General features: G+C 41.2%; 1 protein-coding gene and 1 long non-coding RNA gene across 2 annotated transcripts; one reads left to right on the forward strand and one right to left on the reverse strand.

Annotated features, from left to right (window-relative positions):
- The first annotated feature begins 7,357 nt into the window (after window positions 1-7,357).
- On the forward strand, window positions 7,358-9,839 carry LOC120928352 (putative nuclease HARBI1). The gene is made up of 3 exons (XM_040339449.1): window positions 7,358-7,453; window positions 7,592-7,816; window positions 9,035-9,839. The coding sequence occupies exons 1-3, from the start codon at window positions 7,358-7,360 to the stop codon at window positions 9,797-9,799; spliced, it is 1,086 nt and encodes a 361-aa protein (XP_040195383.1). The 3' UTR covers window positions 9,800-9,839.
- Window positions 9,840-11,542: 1,703 nt separating this feature from the next.
- On the reverse strand, window positions 11,543-12,482 carry LOC120928684. Its single transcript, XR_005747298.1, has 2 exons — window positions 11,870-12,482; window positions 11,543-11,786 (listed from the first exon to the last, which is right to left on the reverse strand). It is a non-coding gene; the product is annotated as an uncharacterized LOC120928684 (long non-coding RNA).
- Between the last annotated feature and the right edge of the window lie 10,810 nt (window positions 12,483-23,292).

Below are 23,292 nucleotides of genomic sequence, written 5' to 3' on the forward strand. Positions count from 1 at the left end.
AAGGCAATATTTGGTGAGTGTTTTTCCATGAGGTGATGTCATAATGATGATTGTTATTTCAATAAGCAAGTCTCTACATTTCATCATAGTTGAACACTTTTATTTTTTTATTTATATTCAGCATTTTGGATTGACAGTTATGCCCTGTACACACGATCGGATATCTGATGGAATCTAATCCGATGGATTTTTTTGTCGGATATCCGATGAAGCTGACTTTCATCAGTCTTGCCTACACACCATCAGTCAAAAATCCGACCGTGTCCAACGCGGTGACGTAAAACACTACGACATGCTGAGAAAAATGAAGTTCAATGCTTCCGAGCAAGCATCGACTTGATTCTGAGAATGCGTGGATTTTTCTCCGATGGAGTTCCACACAAACAATCGTTTTTTTCTATCAGTTTTTTATCCATAGGAAAATTTTAAAACATGTTCTATTTTTTTTCACCAATGGAAACGGTCCGTTTTCATCAGACAAAACGATCATGTGTACAGGGCTTAAAGCGGGGGTTCACCCAAAAATAATTTTTTAACATTACATTCAGCCGAGTTGTCCTAAAGACAATCGGCTTCTTTTTTTTTTTCGTACATACCGTATTTTCACCGCCGCTTCCGGGTATGTCTTCTGCGGGACTGGGTGTTCCTAATTGATTGACAGGCTTCCGACCATCGGTGCGGCTCTATACGGCACCTGCGCACCGACGTTCGGCTTCTTTCGGCAACTCGTGACGCGCAGTATGCGACGGTCGGAAGCCTGTCAATCAATTTGGAACGCCCAGTCCCACAGAAGACATACCCGGAAGCGGCGGTGAAAATACGGTATGTACGGAAAAAAACAAAAACAGCCGATTGTCATTAGGACAACTCGGCTGAATGTAATGTTAAAAAAATTTTTTTTTGGGTGAACCTCCGCTTTAACAAGTGCTACTCTAATACATAGTGTTTTGATTTATGTCAGTTGAAGTTTTAGGTAGCTGCTTTTTATTCACATGTTATTTTATGTTTTATTTTTGTAGTCAGACTACCGCAGTCAATTTAAAGACCTTGCTCCAAAATGCAGCTGTCCCGTTGAAGTTGTTGTGCTGTTGCTTCTTTACCTCCAGCCAGCAGTGGAAAAGTCAAATAATTCCAAGCTTAAAGACTGTAATATAGAATGCCTGGAGCTCTGGGAGATGTAGTTTGAGACAGCAGCCATACTAATGAGATGCTGCCCTTTTCAAGTACAAACTTCAATGGCCTGTATGGCAGGAAGCCAAGGGTACTTTAAATTCTTTGTCTGGGAAATGACCGATTTCTTGGTGCTGCGGAGAACTAAGCAAATTAGACCAGTTGGTGTGAGTCACATGAGAAGACCTTGGAGTAGGTCCAAGTTATAGAAGTCAGCATCGTTCGTTGTAAAGTTCACAGGGATTGCTGCATTCACAAAACCTGCCACCTTGTCTTTCTCTGAGAGACCTGTCTACCCTCAAGATCTTCTGAACTGTCAATCAAGCCTCTGCCATCAGAAACCACAAGAATTTGTAACCTTATGAGGAGTTGCTAAATGGGCCACTGGACCACCTACTCTTGATACCAGACATACTACTGAAGCCTTACCACCTCTCACTCTTCCCCTCCTTTACTCAGATCCCTCTTGCTGAGTATTTTTTGCTTGATTTCACTTTGCATTTTCTGACATCATGGGGCAGCTACATAATAGATACCATGCACACCAGGCTGACAAATTTAGCTCTGTTCAATTGTAACTGCATCTTCACTGCCTTCAGGCTATAAAGTCACCTCTAGTTCACCAATGTTCATCTACAGGGGCCCAATGTTCGCCAGCTGAAGGTCCAGCTAGAGACTGGCCCTTTTGCCAGTTCTTTTAGTTAGTTTATGCTGTTCATGCAAGTTGTGCCTTTGCGATAAGTCTAGGCTTAACACAGCCACCATCAGGACCCCAGGGCAATATAGTCTCATCATTAAGTAAGATTTCCTCATTGCCCATATGGTACTCTGGATGGTATTGCTACAGTTTATACTAATTTGGGCTATTATAACATATATGCCTATGGGTTTCCTTTGGTTTCTCTCTCTCCTAAACATTATCTTCACAGTGTGCTGAATTGTGTAAATGTTCTTGTCTTGCTTTCAAATATGAAACATCTCTTCTAGTAATCCCCAATAACTTCATCCATGGCTCCATTGTCTCACTTAAGATAGCCGGAGTGTTGGGGGTTAGGAGTTTCTGTATGTGTGTACTCCCTTATCCAGTAACCTGGTGTGCCAATAGGGCTAAGGCACTAGTAAGGTTGTAGCAGAGAACACAGGGCCTATCTTAACCAGCAGTCCCCCTGGAGGTAGCACTACTGTTTATTTTTAGGAATGAGCTTTATGTTCGAGTCGAACATGAGTTTGACTCGAACACTGGCTGTTCGCCCGTTCGCAGAACAGCGAACAATTTGGGGTGTTCGTGGCAAATTCAAAAAAGCTGCGGAACACCCTTTAAAAGTCTATGGGAGAAATCAAAAGAGATAATTTTAAAGATTAATATGTGTTTGTGTTTAGGGACCTGGGTCCCCCCCCAGGGGACATGTTTCAATGCAAAAAAAGTTTTAAAAACATACGTTTTTTCGGGAGCAGTGATTTTAATAGTTAAAGTGAAACAATAAAAGTGAAATATTCCTTTAAATTTCATACCTGGGGGGTGTCTATAGTATGCCTGTAAAGTAGCACATGTTTCCCGTGTTTATAACAGTCCCTGCACAAAATGAAATTTCTAAAGGAAAAAAAGTAATATAAAACTACTCACGGCTATAATGAATTGCCGGGTCCCGGCCATACAGATAAAAAACAGCATGAGTTCCCCCCTTAGTCCATTACCATGCCCTTTGGGTCTGGTATGAATATTAAGGGGAACCCTGAACCAAAATAATAAAAAAAAAGTGTGGGGGTCCCCCCAAATTTCATATCAGGCCCTTCAGGTCTGGTATGGATTTTAAGGGTAACCCTGCACCAAAAAAAATAAAATTATGTGGGGTTCCTCACAAAAATCCATATTAGACCCTTATCTGAGCACTCAACCTGGCAGGCCACAGGAAAAGAGGGGGGGAAGAGAGAGCGCCCCCCTCCTGAACCGTAGCAGGCCACATGCCCTCAACATGGGGAGGATGTCCCCATGCTGATAGGGACAAGGGCCTCATCCCCACAACCCTTGCCCGGTGGTTGTGGGGGTTTGCAGGTGGGGGGCTTATCGGAATCTGGAAGCCCCCTTTAACAAAGGGGAACTCCAGATCCCGCCCCCCCTATTTAAATTGGTAATGGGGTACATTGTATCCCTACCATTTCACAAACAAAGTGTCAAAATGTTAAAAACCACAGGAGACAGTTTGGGACAAGTCCTTTATTAAAAAGAAAAAAGTAGGAAATAAAAAAAAGGTTCCAACGATATAATCCTCTCTCGAGCGATACGAAAAAACAAAGAACGTCGCCAAGAACAATACTGCCTCATACTGCCTCATAGGAGGCGCCCAGCCGAATGACGCTCTGCCGGGTTGACAGCTCTTTTATAGATGAGGGCCTTTCACAAATTCACATGGGGGGGTGGGATCTGGAGTTCCCTTTTTTTAAAGGGGGCTTCCATATTCCTAGAAGCCCCCCCGCCCGCAGACCCCCACAACCACAACCTGAAGGGTCTGGTATGGATTTTTGGGGGGAACCCCATGCCATTTTTTTTAAATGGCACAGGGTTTCCCCTTAAAACCTATACCATACCTGAAGGGCCTAATATGGAATTTCGGGGGGCCCCCACACTATGGGCCAGATTCACAGAAGAAGTACGCCGGCGTATCTACTGATACACCGGCATACTTTCAAATTTGCTGCGTCCTCAAACCAAGATACGACGGCTTCTGGCTTCGATCCGACAGGTGTACGGCTTCCTACGCCTTTGGATCGTAGGCGCCCGCTGGGTGGAGTTTGCGTAGTTTTCCGCGTTGGGTATGCTAATTAGCCTTTTCCGTCGATCCACGAAGGTACGCGCGGCCGTCGCATTCTCTTACGTCGTCGCTAGTCAGCTTTTCCCGACGTATAGTTAAAGCTGCTATTTCGTGGCGTATAGATAGATAGCCATGTTAAAGTATGGCCGTCGTTCCCGCGTCAAATTTTGATTTTTTTTTTTTGTGTAAGTCGTCCGTGAATAGGAAAGGACGTAACTCATGTCTAAGTTAAAAAAGTGACGTCGGTGCGACGTCATTTCGCGCAAAGCACGGCGGGAAATTTCGAAATTTCGAAACGGAGCATGCGCATTTCAATCGGCGCGGGGGCGCGCTTCATTTAAATGATTCACGCCCCCTACCCGCCCAATTTGAAATACGCGCCGAGAAATACACTACGCCGCCATAACTTACGGCGCAAAATCTTCCTGGATTCGACTTAGAGCCAGGTAAGATACGGCGGCGTAGCGTATCTCTGATACGCTGCGCCAGGGCAATTCTTTGTGAATCTGGCCCTATGTTTTTAATTTTGGTTTGGTGCTCCCCTTAATATTCATACCAGACCCAAAGGGCCTGGTAATGGACTAAGGGAGGAACCTATGCTGTTTTAAATTACTTTTTTCCTTTAGAAATTTCATTTTGTGCAAGGACTTTTCTAAGCACAGGAAACATGTGCTATTTTACAGGCATACTATAGACACCCCCCAGGTACGAAATGTAAAGGAATATTTCACATTTGTTGTCTCACTTTAAGCATTATTAAAATCACTGTTCCCAAAAAAACGTCCGTTTAAAAAAAAAAGATTTGCATTGATACATGTCCCCTGGGGCAGGACCCAGGTCCCCAAACACTTTTTATGAAAATAACTAGCATATTAGCCTTTAAAATTAGCACTTTTGATTTTTCATGTTCGTGTCCCATAGACTTTAACAGTGTTCGCGTGTTCGAACAAATTTTTTGCCTGTTCGCATTTTCTGCTGCAAACCGAACAGGGGGGTGTCCGACTCATACCTATTTATTTTATTTTTACAAATCGTGTGTTATCATAATCCAAAGCCATTTACTTGCATTGGTAGCTGTACACTGCTGGGGAGCTGCTAGCTCCCCAGGTGGCAGAAAATTCAGGTGATTTTATGCTTCAGCATACAGGATTCTGCTAAGCGTTTGTGTACATGAGGCCTTATTACAACTACTACTACTACCTTTAAAGTTGATGTATTTCTTCTAGAGAACAATAGGAGGTTAATAGATTGATAAATATATATATATATACATTTGAAATCTTGTTGTCTTTTCACCTGCCGCTTAGCCATAATAAAACACATTCCTATGGAGAAGCTTTGTTTCTCAGTGCGCAGCTTGCCTTTGAAGGATTGTTAGTCATCAGTTGATGCCATTTAATTATGAAAAGGAAAGAATATTGCTATCAACTGTTTTTGTTGTTCGGACATATTCTACGACAATTGGCAGCACAAGAGACAAGAAACCACCAGGTGCAAAAGAGCTGCAAATGGATTAGAAAAGATGTTCTGACTGTTCTGTAAAATTGAAAATGCTTTTTAATTTTTTTCCTCTGCCAAAACCACATTATGGCTTTAGTGTCTCCTGTGCAGACAGTTTTTTCTTAGTTAGATGTGTCTGTTCTTACCTAAAGCGTGTTCATGAATGTAGCTTGGCATTCTCAATAAAACATCTGTGCATGTGTTAAAAAAATAAATTGCCATGATATTTTCTGGATAGTTACAACAGATCTCTATTATAGCCCCAGTATGCTGAATGATGAGGCGAAGAGAGAATTTATGTGAGTTTTTCCATTTTTAATATGTGCGCAACAAATGTTGCTTATGAAGTGCCATCTACCGTGTCACTTTCCCCATTCTCAGCTGTAGCCAAAAGAACAATAATATGCAACATAACTAATGTTTTTCACAAGGCGTGCTCAGGTGGAGAGGAATGGAAAGGGGGCAAACATTTTACAAAGATTACAGTGCCTTGCAAAAGTATTCACCCCTTGTAATTTTTCGTGTTTTGTTGCCTCACAACCTAGATTACATGGATTGTTTGAGGATTTGTATCATTTAATTTACAGAACATGCCCACAACTTTGAAGATGTTTTTTTTTTATTGTGAAGCAAACAACAAATAGACAAACTAACGGAAAAAAAGTCAATGTGCATAACTATTCACCCCCCTAAAGTCAATACTTTGTAGAGACACATTTTGCAGCTATAACAGCTCCAATTCGCTTTGAATAAGTCTCTATGAACTTTCCACATCTTACCACTGGGATTTTTCCCCATTCCTCCTTGCAAAACTGCTCCAGGTCCTTCAAGTTGGACGGTTTGTGCTTGTGAACAGCAATCTTTAAGTCTGACCACAGATTTTCTATTGGATTGAGGTCTGGGCTTTGACTAGGCCACTCCAACACATATACATGTTTCCCCTTAAACCACTCGAGTGTTGCTTTAGAAGTGTGTTTGGGATCATTGTCCTGCTGGAAGGGGAACCTCTGTCCGAGCCTCAAATCACACACAGAGTGGTACAGGTTTTGCTCAAGAATATCCCTGTATTTAGCACCATCTATCGTTCCCTCAACTCTGACCAGTTTCCCAGTCCTGACTGGGAAAACATCCCCACAGCATGATGCTGCCACCACCATGTTTCACTGTTGGGATGGTGTTCTTTGGGTGATGGGATATGTTGGGTTTGCACCAGACATAGCGTTTTCTTTTTGGGCAGAAAAGTTAAATTTTAGTCTTATCAGCCCAGAGCACCTTCTTCCATATATTTTGGGAGTCTCCTACATGCCTTTTCGCAAACTATAAACTTGCCATTTTGTTTTTTGCTGAAAGTGATGGCTTTCTTCTGGGCACTTTGCCATAAAGCCCAACTCTATGGCCTCGTACACACGACCGAGAAACTCGACGGGCGAAACACATCGAGTTCCTCGTCGAGTTCCTTGTTGGACTTGTTCCGAGGCTCGACGGGCTTGCTGTGCGTACACACGTAATAGACAACAATTTACTCGTTCTCCAGCGTGGTGACGCTCACCACGTACGACGGCACTATAAATGGGAGGTTTGAATTCTTTGGCGCCACCCTTGGGGCTGCTTTTGCTGATATCGTGTTTCCGCGTGTTAGTAAAAGTTTGGTGAGTGACGATTCGCGTTTTTCATTCGTCGTGCTTTCATATCGTTTTCTGCCGTTCAGTTTGTGCTTGTGGGATCGTAGCTTGTTTATCGGGACGTGCGGTCAGGTCGTATTGTTTTACATTGCGGTTCTGTGCGCTCGTTTAAGATTTTCAGTGCGTTCTTCCTAGCACTTGCTGTTCTTCAGTGCGGTCTGATTGTGCGGTCTGATTACACGGTCGTTTCTAGCCATGTTGCAGGCACCTGATCGTCGTAGGCGACTTCGTGCTATGCAAATGTATGGTTCAGGTCTTGTTGCTTTAGACCTAGACCCAGCCATGAACAGGGTGAGGAGGAGTTCATGGACCAAGAATTGGTTGCTCCGTAGGAACCAATTCTGTCATATGCCTCTGCTGCGGGAGATCCAGGAAAATAATCCTGTAGATTACAGGAATTTTCTGAGGATGTCTGATCCTGTCTTTCAGCAGCTGTTGGCTTTGGTGTCGCCTTATATTACCAGGCAGGACACTGTTATGCGGGAAGCCATCAGCGCTGAACAGAGGCTAGTTGCCACCTTACGGTATCTGGCAACTGGGAGAAGCTTGCAGGACTTAAAGTTCTCGACGGGCATCTCCCCCCAGGCTCTGGGCCTCATAATCCCAGATACCTGTTCTGCCATCATCCAGGTTCTGCAGGATGACTATATGAGGGTAAGTTTTCTCCTTTAAGATCACATGTAATGTTTTTAATGTATGCTAATGTATTGTAATTATTCCCTTCCTCCCTACTTACCATGCTTGTAATGTACTGTGAATGTCCCCTTTGCCCCCATGCATGCTCTAAGCTCTTATTGATGTCCCTTTTTAAGGCCCACATGCCTATTTCCCTTCACTTACCTCCCCAGCATGCTATCCTGGGCCCTAACACACCTAGCCTAGTCACTTTACAATGTATTGTGTTATTGTAATGTTCCCCCCCCACCTCCAAAATGTGTATAAAAGTGTAGGTTCACCCAGAAAAAGTTGAACAAATATTGGTGAACCTAGACTTTAATAGTCATTTTGGAGAGGGCTAGATGAGTTTGGGAGTTTCATGGTGGAAAAAAAAAAAGGAACTCCCAAACTCATCTAGCCCTCTCCAAAATGTGTATTAAAGTGTAGGTTCACCCAGAAAAAGTTGAACAAATATTGGTGAACCTAGACTTTAATAGTCATTTTGGAGAGGGCTAGATGAGTTTGGGAGTTTCATGGTGGAAAAAAAAAAAGGAACTCCCAAACTCATCTAGCCCTCTCCAAAATGTGTATTAAAGTGTAGGTTCACCCAGAAAAAGTTGAACAAATATTGGTGAACCTAGACTTTAATAGTCATTTTGGAGAGGGCTAGATGAGTTTGGGAGTTTCATGGTGGAAAAAAAAAAAAGGAACTCCCAAACTCATCTAGCCCTCTCCAAAATGTGTATTAAAGTGTAGGTTCACCCAGAAAAAGTTGAACAAATATTGGTGAACCTAGACTTTAATAGTCATTTTGGAGAGGGCTAGATGAGTTTGGGAGTTTCATGGTGGAAAAAAAAAAAGGAACTCCCAAACTCATCTAGCCCTCTCCAAAATGTGTATTAAAGTGTAGGTTCACCCAGAAAAAGTTGAACAAATATTGGTGAACCTAGACTTTAATAGTCATTTTGGAGAGGGCTAGATGAGTTTGGGAGTTTAGGAATAATTATTTTTTTTTTTTTTTTTTTTTTTTTTATCTCCCAAATTTGATCATTGATCCATCAGAGGGGGTGATGTAAGTGCTAATTGTGCATTATATTTTAGTTGTAAAAAGCTCTTTTAATTTAAAAGTTAGAATAATTATGATGTCTTTGTCTAACGTGCTTGCAATGTTATGTTCCAAATATTTTTAAAATATTTTATTTTTCTATTACACAGCTTCCGTCCACGCCACAGGAATGGCAGACTGTGGCAGCGGAGTTTGAGACGCGTTGGAACTTCCCCAACTGCGGGGGAGCCATCGACGGAAAGCACGTCCGCATCGTGCCTCCACCCCGTTCTGGTTCTGAGTTCTACAATTATAAGGGGTTCAACAGTATTGTGCTGATGGCGGTGGTGTCAGCACAGTACGAATTTCTGTACGTTGATGTGGGCAAGAACGGCCGGATGTCGGATGGGGGAGCTTTCAGGCAGACTGAGTTCGGGGAACGACTCCAAGACGAAGATCTTGCATTGCCACCGGATGCGGACAACGTGGAAGGACTCCCCTTCGTCTTCTTGGCTGATGAAGCTTTTGGCCTGGGACCCCATCTAATGAGGCCATTCCCCCAGCGCACCCTCACCCCAGAGAGGAGTGTTTTTAATTACCGGCTGGCCAGAGCCCGGAGGGTGGTGGAGAATGCCTTCGGGATAATGGCCAGCCGGTTCCGCCTGTTCCTAACCTCGATCCATATGGCGGAGTACAAATGGAACTATATCGTATTTGCATGCTGCATTTTACATAATTTTTTGAGACGAAATTCCACAAACTATATGGCCATGGTTGGGCCTGAGGCTGGACTTAACAATCCCGAGCAAATCTTGCCGGGCCTGGAACCTGCCCGTACTGGCTTGCCCCCCCAAAGTGGCCGTGCAGTCCGTGACCAATATATGGAGTATTTTATGGGTAGGGGGGCCATTCCCTCACAAGCCAATTTGGCTTAGCTTTGTTTTATCACATTATAAATCAGTGTACCCAAAAATTGAAATTTGGTCGCTTGTGTTTTTTGAAGTTGCCTCATCATTTTACATAATGTACTACATGTAGTGTCAAGTGTATTTTCCTTGCCAACTCACAACCATTTCCCAGGTAACACACAAAGTAAACACATGTAAAGTTACAGGTTCTTTAATCAAAACACCACACACTTTATTTTTTACGATTATTTTATTTATTTTAACAATCTTCTTACCAATTTGTGATTTGTACATTTTTTAAACAAATTTTTGAAGATATCAAAATCTCTTTATATATTTTTTTTTGGTTTTTTTGATTCACAACAATCACTTTATATATATTTTTTTTTTTTTTTGATTCACAACAAGATAAAAATCTCTTTATATATTTTTTGGGTTTTTTTTGATTCACAACAAGATAAAAATCTCTTTATATTTTTTTTTTTTTTTTTTTTTTGATTCACAACAATCACTTTATATATTTTTTTTTTTTTTTTTTTGATTCACAACAAGATAAAAATCTCTTTATATATTTTTTTGTTTTTTTTTGATTCACAACAATCACTTTATATTTTTTTTTTTTTTGTTTTTTTTTGATTCACAACAAGATAAAAATCTCTTTATATATTTTTTTGTTTTTTTTTGATTCACAACAAGATAAAAATCTCTTTATATATTTTTTTGTTTTTTTTGATTCACAACAATCACTTTATATTTTTTTTTTTTTTGGTTTTTTTTGATTCACAACAAGATAAAAATCTCTTTATATATTTTTTTGGTTTTTTTTGATTCACAACAAGATAAAAATCTCTTTATATATTTTTTTGGTTTTTTTGATTCACAACAATCACTTTATATTTTTTTTTTTTTTTTTTGATTCACAACAAGATAAAAATCTCTTTATATATTTTTTTGTTTTTTTTTTATTCATAACAAGATAAAAATCTCTTTATATATTTTTTTTGGTTTTTTTGATTCACAACAATCTCTTTATATATTTTTTTTTTTTTTTTTATTCACAACAAGATAAAAATCTCTTTATATATTTTTTTGGGTTTTTTTTATTCATAACAAGATAAAAATCTCTTTATATATTTTTTTTGGTTTTTTTGATTCACAACAATCTCTTTATATATATTTTTTTTTTTTTTTGATTCACAACAAGATAAAAATCTCTTTATATATATTTTTTTTTTTTTTTTGATTCACAACAATCACTTTATATTTTTTTTTTTTGATTCACAACAAGATAAAAATCTCTTTATATATTTTTTTGGTTTTTTTTGATTCACAACAATCACTTTATATTTTTTTTTTTTTTGTTTTTTTTTGATTCACAACAAGATAAAAATCTCTTTATATATTTTTTTGGTTTTTTTTGATTCACAACAAGATAAAAATCTCTTTATATATTTTTTTGGTTTTTTTGATTCACAACAATCACTTTATATTTTTTTTTTTTTTTTTTTGATTCACAACAAGATAAAAATCTCTTTATATATTTTTTTGGTTTTTTTTTATTCATAACAAGATAAAAATCTCTTTATATATTTTTTTTGGTTTTTTGGATTCACAACAATCTCTTTATATATTTTTTTTTTTTTTTGATTCACAACAAGATAAAAATCTCTTTATATATATTTTTTTTTTTTTTTGATTCATAACAAGATAAAAATCTCTTTATATTTTTTTTTGGTTTTTTTGATTCACAACAATCACTTTATATATATATTTTTTTTTTCTTTTGGGATTATCAAAAATAAACAAATCACTTTGTACTTTTTTTTGACCATCCTAACTACAAAAATCATTTACACTCTCCCCAAAATGTCCAACAAATTTTTAAGTTTATTTTCAACCCTCCTGGTCCGATTTTTTATTTCCCGGTTGGCAAGATGGATCTCCTCCACTTCCTCTCTGCATGCCCATATTTCACTGATAACCATCTGTGTCGTCTGCCTGTCCAAGCCACCACCTGCCCGTGAAATGGGGGACAAAACCATTTAGTACAATTACGCAGGCCTACATCTAGCTAACCAAATTTAGATGATACTTTACCAGATGTGGTTGCAGCCTCATCCTGATCCCGCGGGGGTTGTCCTTCATTTGCCTCCTGGCTTGCTGCTTCCTGTCGCCCTACAAGAATGAAGAAAAGGTGTTTCAAACATTATAGAAAAATATTGAAGTCCTGAAAGAGGAATATGAATAATTGTTACAATAAATTATGGGACTATTGTTGGTTTTTAACAACCCTCTAAGCAGGACACAGGATTGTAGGCATTGCCAAAGATTAAGCAAAATCTGTGTACCTTTTTTTGTCTTTTTAAACATGGAAGCCAAACAAGTATCCACTGGATGACCTCACCTTTGTGTTCGCCACTAAAAAATTTCTTTTGGATGGCCAACAATTGTGCTACTGACCGCATGTGTCCCCAACTGATGAGCACACTATCCTTTTCCTGTATATTCACTTAATTTGGATTACTAAAAACACATCTAAATTAAATCCTCATTGGATCTCACCAGGGCCGCTGAGCAAAATCATGTGGCCCTGTACAGCCTACCTGACGGGACCCCCTTAAGCTGCCCCCCTGGCCCCGCATTGAAACTGTCTCTGCAGCACGTTACGGGATTGGCGGCATTGGTAGGCACCTGGATCTGAAAAAAGGGGGGGGCTGCCGTCTGAAATCAAAATTACAAAGCGGAGGGGGGCCCTTTACAAATTAAGAATCAAAATAAAAAATTAAATACTTAAAAAAGTAGTTTTCATAAATAAATAACTAAACATTTATTTAAACATGAAAAAGGGGGGGCTTGGTTTGCCATTCAGGGCCCTGGGGACCTCTGGGCCCTTTAATTAGAATTTTGTAATTGTTTTTTTATTAAAAATAAAATGGGGGTTTGCCACATGGAGACCTCATGAGCCCTTTAATCTCTCTCTCTGTATCTATCTATCTATCTATCTATCTCTATATATATATATATATATATATATATATATATATATATATATATATATATATCTAAGGACTAAAAAATACAAAATTTATAAAAATATCTGGAAAAAGAAATAAAATGTTGATGGGCACAATCTTTGGTCGTACGAGTCGTCGTTCTGTGAATTAACGACGACTTTCACGACAAATATTTGGGCCCACTAACATGAAATACATAATACAGTACAACCTTCAATAAAAATCACATGGCGAGAATTACAAACACAAGACAGGATTACCCCGAAAAATTACTTACTTTTTCTAAGTTCTCTCCGGATTTTCTGAAGGGTCTCTTGTTCCCTCAACTTAAGGTCCGACCAGCGCTTTCTCAGCTGCTCCCGAGACCTTCGGATCCCAAATTTCCTGAAGATCCTCCTTTCAACTTTTGACATGATCAGGGCCTTGAGTTTATTAGGGTGGAGATATGGCCCGTGTTTCCCGTCATAATCCTCCTCCCGGAGGATCTGGACCATCTCCACCATCTCCTGGAATGTCATGTTGGTTGCTTTATATCGGCGAGATGTGCCAGTGTGTCTGTGGGCTGGGGCAGGCATGTTGGGGTGCTCGGGTGCTGCTGCCATCTTGTTGATGCGGGGTCAAGGAGAGAGAAGGGGCGGGGAAAAGACTAAAAAGAACGTCAGGGGTGTGGAGACGGGCGGAGCGTCACGCATGCGCGTGTATAAAGGGATACCACGTGAATGAAGGCGGCGTTCACAATCTGTAGAAGGAGACGGAACTATCGACCGTGTCATACGACGGTACGTAACGTTTTATTGAAACTTTGAGTTTGGCGGCTAGCTAGATATGTTGTTAACCGAGCAGAAAGCAAGAAAATAAAGAAATTTCGATGTCAGTCAGCCAAGATCTGACATGGAAATGGCCATTTATAGTGCCGTCGTACGGGCTGTACGTAACCGCGCTTTGCTGTAACATTTCTCAAAATCTGCTGTGTGGGCAATGTCGTTATTTTTGCATGAAAGGTGTATTTTTTTGCATGATGAACCTCGTCGTTTTTAGCATGAACCTAGTCGTTTTTGGCCTGAATCTCATCGTTTTAGGCATGAATCTCACAACCTGCTCACATAATTACTTCTTGTCGATTGCGCGACGAAAGCTAAGGGGCGTGATAACATACACACGTGTCGTACGTACGTTGGGGGGTGCGGAGGAAGACGGTTGACCGACGAGAGTGTAGCTATACTTTGATTTTGTGTCGTCATTGGCCTATACTCAGGGCCGCTGATAAGACAGTACAGCTGGCCCTGTTGTAGGGGGCCCAGGGCCAGCAGGGGCCACGGATGGCAATCCACCTTGTTTTATTTATTTTCTAGAAATTATTATAATTTATTTAGTTTCTTCTTCTTCCATATATACTAAAGGGCTCATGAGGTCTAGATGTGGCAAACCCCCTTTTCTTCCATTTTTCACAAAAATGATTTATTTGTATTTTAATTAAAGGGCCCAGAGGTCCCCAGGGCCCTGAATGGCAACCCCCCCCCTTTAAAAAAAAAAAAAAAAAAAAAATATTTTATATATTTTTTTATTTTTTTTCGGTTTTAATATTAATTTGTAAAGGGCCCCACTCCGCTACTCAATTTGCGGCAGCCCCCCCCCTCCCCCGGTTGTCTGCTCCAGGTGCCTAACAATGACGCCAATCCCGTAAATACAGTTTCAAGGCAGGGCCAGGGGGGGAGCTGAAGGGGGCCCCGTCAGGTAGGCTGTACGGGGCCCCATGATTTCTATCAGCGGCCCTGCCTATACTGCAAAGACATTTAAAGGCTATATGGGGATAAAGATTACTACCGTTTCTAGACTGATTGTGTGTTTTGCATATTTTTTGTCTTGCAGAAAAATGAATAAGTTCAATGACCCAGATTTTCTTGCCATTTTTATTGACAAATTAAGAGAGCTGCCCGTTCTTTGGGCCACAAAAGACCCAAGGTCAAAAAATAAAGAACGAAGAAAGGCAGCACTCAATAGTCTGCTACCATTTGTACAAAGACAGGTGGGGACCCATGTTACAACTGACATGCTGGATACTCGGATTGGGACATTGAGAGGCTCATACAGAAAGCAACGGAACATGGTCCTGGCTTCTCAGAGGTCTGGAGCAGGAGCAGAGCAGGTCTATGTCCCATCGCTGTGGTACTACAGCAGACTGTCATTTCTGGATGAGCACCTGGAAGTTAGGGAGTCACTTTCTAGCCTTCCCCCCAGACAGAGAAGATCTCACTCCAGCCTTCCTCCCAGACGGGGAAGAGCAAGGTCCAGCCTTCCCTCCAGCCTTCCCTGCAGCCAACCTGATCCTCCTGAAGGGGAGCCCTCTCACAATCAAGAGGAGCGTTCCACCCTGGAGGAACAGCCTGATTTGCCTGCCTGGAGCCCGGTATAGTACTTTAAATGTGTTATTTGGTGGTGTTGAATTGCTGACAAAGAGATGTTAAAGCGGATGTTACATTTCTAAAAAGTAAAATTGACAAGTATGAAAATCATAAACACTGTAGCTGATGACTTTAAAATTATCTCTAAAATATTCCAATTGCACACCTTCTGGCAAAATGGCCAAGTAGTAAAAGGGTGCTGAAACGATCACCGGCTGGGAACCGGAAAGCAAATCATATATATATATATATATCTTCGCCAGCACACCAGGGATCATAACGTCCAAAGATTTAATGCATATCTATTATTTCAAAAAGAGCAACGTTTGGAGGCCACGCAGGACCTCTTCGTCAGGGAAAAAGATGCCTGACGAAGAGGTCCTGCGTGGCCTCGAAACGTTGCTCTTTTTGAAATAATAGATATGCATTAAATCTTTGGACGTTATGATCCCTGGTGTGCTTGCGAATATATATATATATGACTTTAAAATTATGACACGTAACTTTCCGAGCCGCCAGCGATGTCAGCCCCCGCCGAGGCCCATACTCAATCCTAGCAGCTCCAAGCGCAACCATCCATAGTTAAAGCGGATCTCCACTCTAAAGTGGAGTCCCACTGATCGGCACCCTCCCCCCCTCCGGTGTCACATTTGACACCTTTCAGGGGGGAGGGGGGTGCAGATACCTGTCTACAGACAGGTATCTGCACCCACTTCCGGCCCTACGATACGGGCAAAGGACGGGTTTTTTCCTTCCTTCCCGTCCGTCCCCCGTTGTATGCTGGGAACACTCGGCTCCCAGCACACAGCGGGAGCCAATCGGCGGGCGCAGCGCGACTCGCGCATGCGCCGTAGGGAACCGGGCAGTGAAGCCGGAGCGCTTCACTTCCTGGTTACCTCACCGAGGATGGAGGGGGGAGCAGCAGGGTGACGAGCGATCGGCTCGTCATCTGCTGCGATCGGCGCTGGACTCCAGGACAGGTAAGTGTCCTTATATTAAAAGTCAGCAGCTGCAGGATTTGTAGCTGCTGGCTTTTAATATATTTTTCCCGTGGCACATCCGCTTTAAGGGAAACAGGCAGTGATGCCAAACGGATTCACTGCCCGTTTCATAATGCGCATATGCAAACAGCGTGGCGCTTTGTGAATGGGCCGGCTGCTTTTGGGGACACACACAGTTCCCAGAATGCAGCGCGTCCCATTCACAAGTTGACACCCAGTGTAGGAGGAGGAACATAATACACCACGGCGGATGAAGAGGCAGATTTTTTATGTCCACATAGCAACAGCTAGTTAGGGCGAGTAAAACTTCAACATTATTTTAATGTAATTTTTTGAGTAAAATGTTTTATTTGTAATTTAGGGTTATGGTGGAACCTCCTCTTTAATATGTAAAAACAAAAAAAAATTGGGCGAAATGTGGTTTCCATATCATTAGTCAGTAGTTGCCACAAAAGTATTTGTAAAAATAATGCTAACTCCTGGTGTCAGAATTATTAGCTTTTCTAAATATTGCCTAAAATATATCAATAGTCAGGAGCTGTAAATTGTGTGTGAATTTTAAAAACAACTTTAAAACTGACCCTTTTTGATACACAGGAGGACACCAGCCAGGAGGTTCAGGAAAGTGCCAGGCAGGAGGAGGCCAGGCCTAGTGCCACAGAGGAGGTGGCAAGGCCTAGTGCCACAGAGGAGGTGGCAAGGCCTAGTGCCACAGAGGAGGTGGCAAGGCCTAGTGCCACAGAGGAGGTGGCAGGGCCTAGTGCCACAGAGGAGGTGGCAGGGCCCAGCAGCAGCACAAGGTGCCAGGTGCCTCCCATCCGCATACCTAATCGAAGGGAAAGGAGGGATATGAGGGTCAGTGAAGCAGCACTGGCCCTGATACGTGATGCACAGGCCGCCCTCCAGCAGCCTACCACCACCGAGGAGAGTTATGGCAGCCTGGTCATGTCCAAAATGGGGCAAATGACTGAGGAGCAGCGCCTCCGATTTGAGCCCCTCCTCATAAGCCTGCTCAATCAGGGGGTGAGGGGCCTAATCACTGACGAAACAGTGATTTGGACCCCCGGCCGTAGTCACCCACCATATAATTATCCTCCTCCTCCTGCTCCTGCAAATCTTCAGACTTCTTCTTCTCCTCCTGATACTCTTCTAACTTTTCTAACTCCTTCTCCTCATCCTCCTCCTGCTCATGAAACTCATCACACTTCTTCTTCTCCTCCTGATCCTCTTATAAATTTAACAACTCCTTCTCCTCATCCTCCTCCTGCTCAGGAAACTTCAGAAACTCCTTCTTCTTCTCCTCCTGCTGCTCACGAAACTCTTCTAACTTTTCTAACTCCTTCTCCTCATCCTCCTCCTGCTCACGAAACTTCCGCAAATCAGAATTCTTCTCCTCGTCCTGCTCCAGAAACTTTGCCTCCTACACCTTCTCCTCCTCCTGGCACAAGTACTACTCCACTGGCACCACCTCCAGCCAAGCAGAGAAGGAAGGCTGCAGAGAAGGCTGCAGAGAAGGCTGCAGATCAGGCTGCAGTGAAGGCTGCAAGGAAGAAGGCTGTCCGGAAGACCAAGAAGTGACTCCCTTGCTTCCAGGTGGTGTGACAGAAGGCAGTCTGCTGTGGGATCACTTCCTTGGGACATCTGCCTGACCTGCTCCTGTTCCAGACCTCTGGGAGTCCAAGACCAGATTGTGCTCCTTCCTGGATGAGCCACTCAATGTCCCAATTCGAGGATCCAGCTGCTCATGATGTAACATTGTGCCCCACCTGGCTTTGCACAAATGCCAGCAGGGTATTGAGTGCTGTCTTTCATTTATTATATATATATTTATTTTATTTGTTCTGTTCATGACCGAAATAAATGGTCTTTTTTGGATTTGAAATTCATACTTGTCTATGTGTTTTTCATCAGCAAAAATATGTCCCTTGTGAGAAGGAAGGTTAACTTTACAAATAATGTCAAAAGGTAATATTATTAAGGGACAGATCACATAAGACAAAACAAGAAGGTTACAATGGTGGTTACTTTCCAGAAAAAGAAAAAAAAAATGATTACAATAAACTCATAATATAAATTATCTTAAATGAAAAACTTGTTTGCAAAAAAAAAAAAAAAAAAAAAACAGCAGAGAGAAAAGATTTGTCTATATTCATGATATCAGCATTAAAAAGGTGAAACAAAATTGACAATAATCTGTGTGAAGATAAGCAGCAAAAGAATACATTTAATGTACATTTTTTTACATTCTAAAGATGGTTGAAATGCGCGGCATTTAAACGATGCTATAGAATGTTGGCAGCGTGACGAATGTGCTATCTCCATGACAAACGATACTTTTACTGAAGTTGCGCTCCCGTCTACTACTTTAATCTGAGCATGCGCGGGTTTGTTAGCATACAGACGTCCGAGTTGCTCGTCGTAAAACAGCCCGTCGAGAACCTCGGCGAGCCAAATTTGGACTCCCGACGAGGAAATAGAGAACTTGCTCTCTTTTTGGCTCGACGAGGTTCTCGTCAGTTTCCTCGACGAAAATGTACACACGACCGGTTTCCTCGACCAAAAAATATCTCCCAACAAGGTTCTTGCTGGTTTTTGCCGAGGAAACTGGTCGTGTGTACGAGGCCTTAGGAGCGTACGGCTTATTGTCGTACTATGTACAGATACTCCAGTCTCTGCTGTGGAACTCTGCAGCTCCTCCAGGCTTACCTTAGGTCTCTGTGCTGCCTCCCTGATTAATGCTCTCCTTGCCCGGTCCATGAGTTTTGGGGTGCATCCATCTCTTTTTCAGGTTTGCTGTTGTGCCATGTTCTTTCCATTTGGTTGGGATCGTTTTGATGGTGCTCCTAGGGATAATCAAAAATTTGGATATTTTTTTTCATAACCCAACCCTGACTTGTTTGGAGAGTTCCTTGGTCTTCATGGCAGTGTTTGGTTAGTGGTGCCTCTTGCTTAGGTGTTGCAGCCTCTGGGACTTTCAAAAAGGTTTGTATATGTAATGACAGATCATGTGACACTTAGATTGCACACAGGTGGGCATCATTTCACAAATTATGTGACTTCTGAGGGTAATTGTTTGCACCAGAGCTTTTAATGGGCTTCATAACAAAGGGGGTGAGTACATACACACATGCCAAATATCAGTTTTTTATTTCTGTACATATAATTCTGATTAAAAAAACATTGGACTAAAGGCTGTAATGTAACAAAATAGGTAAAAAGCCAAGAGGGTGAATACGTTTGTAAGGCACTGTATTATCTTTCATGAGAGCAAACAATGATATCTTTTACTACACCTATAGTAGAACTATAGGCAAAACTTTTTATTTTTGATAGAGTAAGAGAGGGTTATAACCCGTCAAATTTTTTTTCGCCATTTGTGTTCCATTGTGGAGATTTCCCTTTACTTCCTGTCACATAGCCAAACAGGAAGTGAGAGAAAATCCCTTCAAATTAAGGTAATTCCTTAGAGACCACCAGGTCTTCAGCACTAGTTGCCCCATTGGAAGGTTTCCATTCTATTAGTTTTCTGGGGACAACCGGAAATGTGGAATTTTCTGATAATTGTAAACAGGACAAATATACACTCCATCCAAACGAAATGAAAACAAAAAAAGTTTTGCCTTTAGTTATATTTGAAAATAAATCTCCACCCAAATCAGATAGTTCATGATGGTATTTTGTGTGCACCGGAAAATGTACAATCTCCCTAACACTAATCTAACCTGTAAACTAATTTCTACCAATAAAGAATCCCCATCTGTATCATGCTTACTTTATCCTGTGATAAAACGCTAGCCAACTTGGTCAACCACTAATGGTCAAGCACTGAAAGCTAGAAATCTGTTTTTCAGCCTTGTAAGGGATGAAGCAGTTTCAAAACTAGGAATTTTGGTTTTAATATCACACTACTAAAGTGAATAGACATAGGAAGAGAGCATGTGCTGTAGTGGTGACATATTTAAACTCCAACTCTTAGCTTTGCGACTGCTTCAACCATTAAAATGCCAAATAAAAGATCAGTAACTTGCCAACAACTATAAAGCTTTGTGCACACATGTTTATTAAGATACCCCTATCTATGCTGGATCCTTTTGAAGCTAGCACAAAAATCCAGCATAAAAAAATGCCGTTTTGGTGTGTAATTACTTACTTACAGGTGTATGACATTTAAAGGCATATAAACTCATTCTATTTGCTAGAATATTTATTTCTTCTAGCCACTAGAATACATTTAACATGTATGTACACATGTTTATATTTGTTTATTATTTTTATATAGGATTTATATAGTGCCAACAGTTTGCATAGCACTTTACAACATGAGGGCATACACTACAGTTACAATACAATTCAATACAGGATGAATCAGAGGGCTCTGCTCATTAGAGCTTACAATCTAAGAGTGAGGGTCACGTGATACAAAAGGTAACTGTGTGGGAGGAGCTGATGGAGAAAATGTAAGTACAGTTGTTAGGTGAAGGCTGGAAAGGCTTCTCTGAAAAAATGGGTTTTCAGGGATCATTTAAAATCAAACAGAGTAGGAGATAGTCCGACAGATTGGGGAAGGGAGTTCCATAGGATGGGAGAGGCTTGGGAAAAGTCCTGGAGGTGAGAACGGGAGGAGGTGACAAGGAAACTAGAGAGCGGGAGGTCTTGGGAGGAACGAATAGAATGATTAGGTTGGTATTTTGATACTAGGTTAGTGATGTAGCTGGGGACACAGTTGTGGATGGCTTTTTATGTTAGTATTTTGAATTTAATATGTTTGTTGAGTGGAAGCCAATGAAGGGATTGACACAGAGGAGTAGCAAACACAATTTGTTGGTAAGGTGGATGAGCCTGGCATTCATAACAGACAAAAGGGGGCATAGCCTATAGTTTATGTGCAGAAATTATGCCAGTAAGCTCCTTTTAGAATCCATATTTGTTGCATTTTAATGCCCCTAAATGCTGTTCTAAAATACAAATCTATATGCAACAATATGCAAGAACAGATTGGGGATTATTTACTAAATGTTGAAATTGCTAAATCTGGTGCAGCTCTGCATAGAAACCAGATCAGAATCAGATTGTATTGCCAAAGTTTAATTGAACAAGCTAAAGTTAGAAGCTGATTGGCTATCATACACAGATGCACCAGTTTCTGGGTGCACCAGTTTTGATAACATTTTTGATAACAGTTTCTGTAAAATAGAACTTCATTCAGAGACATAAAAAAGTCTAAAAGAAGTGTTTATCTTGAATCGGAAGTAAAAATACTCCAATGGTCCCCCAGGCACACACCTCCCAAAAAATAGAGCCCCCCTAGCCAATCCACTGTCACAGGGGGCAATCGAACACAGGAAGTGTTCTATTGGAGGTCACCAGGTGAAAACAGATGTTAAAAAGCCTGACAAAATTAAAACTAATGCACATCATACCCAAGGATTGGTAAATTGCAATACACATTACAGTTTTGGGTTTAATACTGCTTTAATATATATAGCCCTGTACACACGGCCGGGAATCTCGTCAGGAAAAAAACATCGGTTTTTCTGACGAGATTCCTGGCAAGCTTTCCTGCTCGCCGAGAGTACACAGGGGCCATTCAAAAGAACCGCCGTTGACAGTGGTGTCATCGACTACGATGAGCATGCGCTCGTCACATTCGATGCTGTCGCCGCCATCTTGCTGCACCCTACACTATGCCTTGTAAGAAATGCGCATGCGTTGAAGTCTCATCGAGCATGCGCGGGCTTACCTCGGCCAGGTAAGCATACACGCGCTCGGTTTTCTCGGCAGGAAAACACTGCCGAGAATCCAGACGAAGAAAATAGAGAGCAGGTTCTCTATTTTTCTCGTCAAGATTCCCAGCAATTTTCCCGACGAGAAACCATACACGCGCACGGTTTTCTCGGCAAAAAGCTTTCCCAACAGCTTTCTTGCCGAGAAAACCGTGCGTGTGCACGAGGCCTATGTCTGTATATTTCTCAGTGTTCACTACAATAGTATACATGCCAAAAAACTGCAAAGTTTGTGAGCTTTGTCATCCAGCTTAGGGAGTCTATAGACATAAAATAATATTTACTCAGTCCAATTTGGTATTGATTATGTATGTATGTTCTCCCCAACCCTGGCCAGCATCCCTTGGCTCAGACTGCTTCAGGGCCAAATTGATTGGTAGTGTCACAATATCTTAGCTGATTGCTATTGTTTTTCCATAGACACGGTGGCACTTGAATGTCTCCCCTTCCTGCTCATAGGCACAAACATGCATGCTGGCCTGAAGCAATGTGCATAATTTTCTGTTGTTAGAAAGAATTGTTCTGTGGCTGGATTTTGCAGACATTCTGTTTTGAGCATGGCCATGGAGCATACTTTAGTTTAAAACTTTGAAAGGTAGCTTATATTAATATGCATTCTTTAGGGAAAGACTGAGTTGAGGATTCAACCTGCTAGCTCTTATGTCATATCTTTCAGACAAATCTGCCCATTTATAGCAATTCTCACACGACAGGGTAGCCTGAGGCAAGCCTAAAACATGTAAAAATGATTCCATCTCCTTCTTATGAGTTTAACACCAGGAAAGGGAAAGTTGTGCCCAGCAGAATCAGCAAAAATATTTAATGAAGCGCGTTACCTATTATTCCTATGTTCATTGAGAATTTGTAAGGGCTACTTTACCTACTTTAAAAAAAATAAAAAATAAATAAGGTTTCATTAATTATGTCAATAAAACTATTAACATTTACTATAAACATAAAATCTTTCAGATATGTACAGAGATTTTTAAACATTTGTTAACACATTGCAGGCAGTACAAGAACCAATTCCAGCACCAATAAGTGCCCTTTCACACCGAATGCAGTTGGATGACAGTGCAGTTCAGCACAGGTAAAAAGAGTAGAGAATGCTGCATTTTTCTGCACCGCAAATGCAGGGAACGAACTCCAAACATGCAAAAAATGCATTTCATTTTCATTTCAAGAAAGTGCACATAACTGCGCTCTTTTGACTGCTGTGTTTACTTGCATTTGCAGTGCATTTGAAGTGCACTTGACGCGTGTCGCTGCTTCTTTAATGCAATTGCAGTGCATTTTTCTATATATGTTTTTGGGCTTGGC

Source organism: Rana temporaria, chromosome 2 (genome assembly GCF_905171775.1).
Source record: "Rana temporaria chromosome 2, aRanTem1.1, whole genome shotgun sequence".
NCBI lineage: Eukaryota > Metazoa > Chordata > Amphibia > Anura > Ranidae > Rana > Rana temporaria.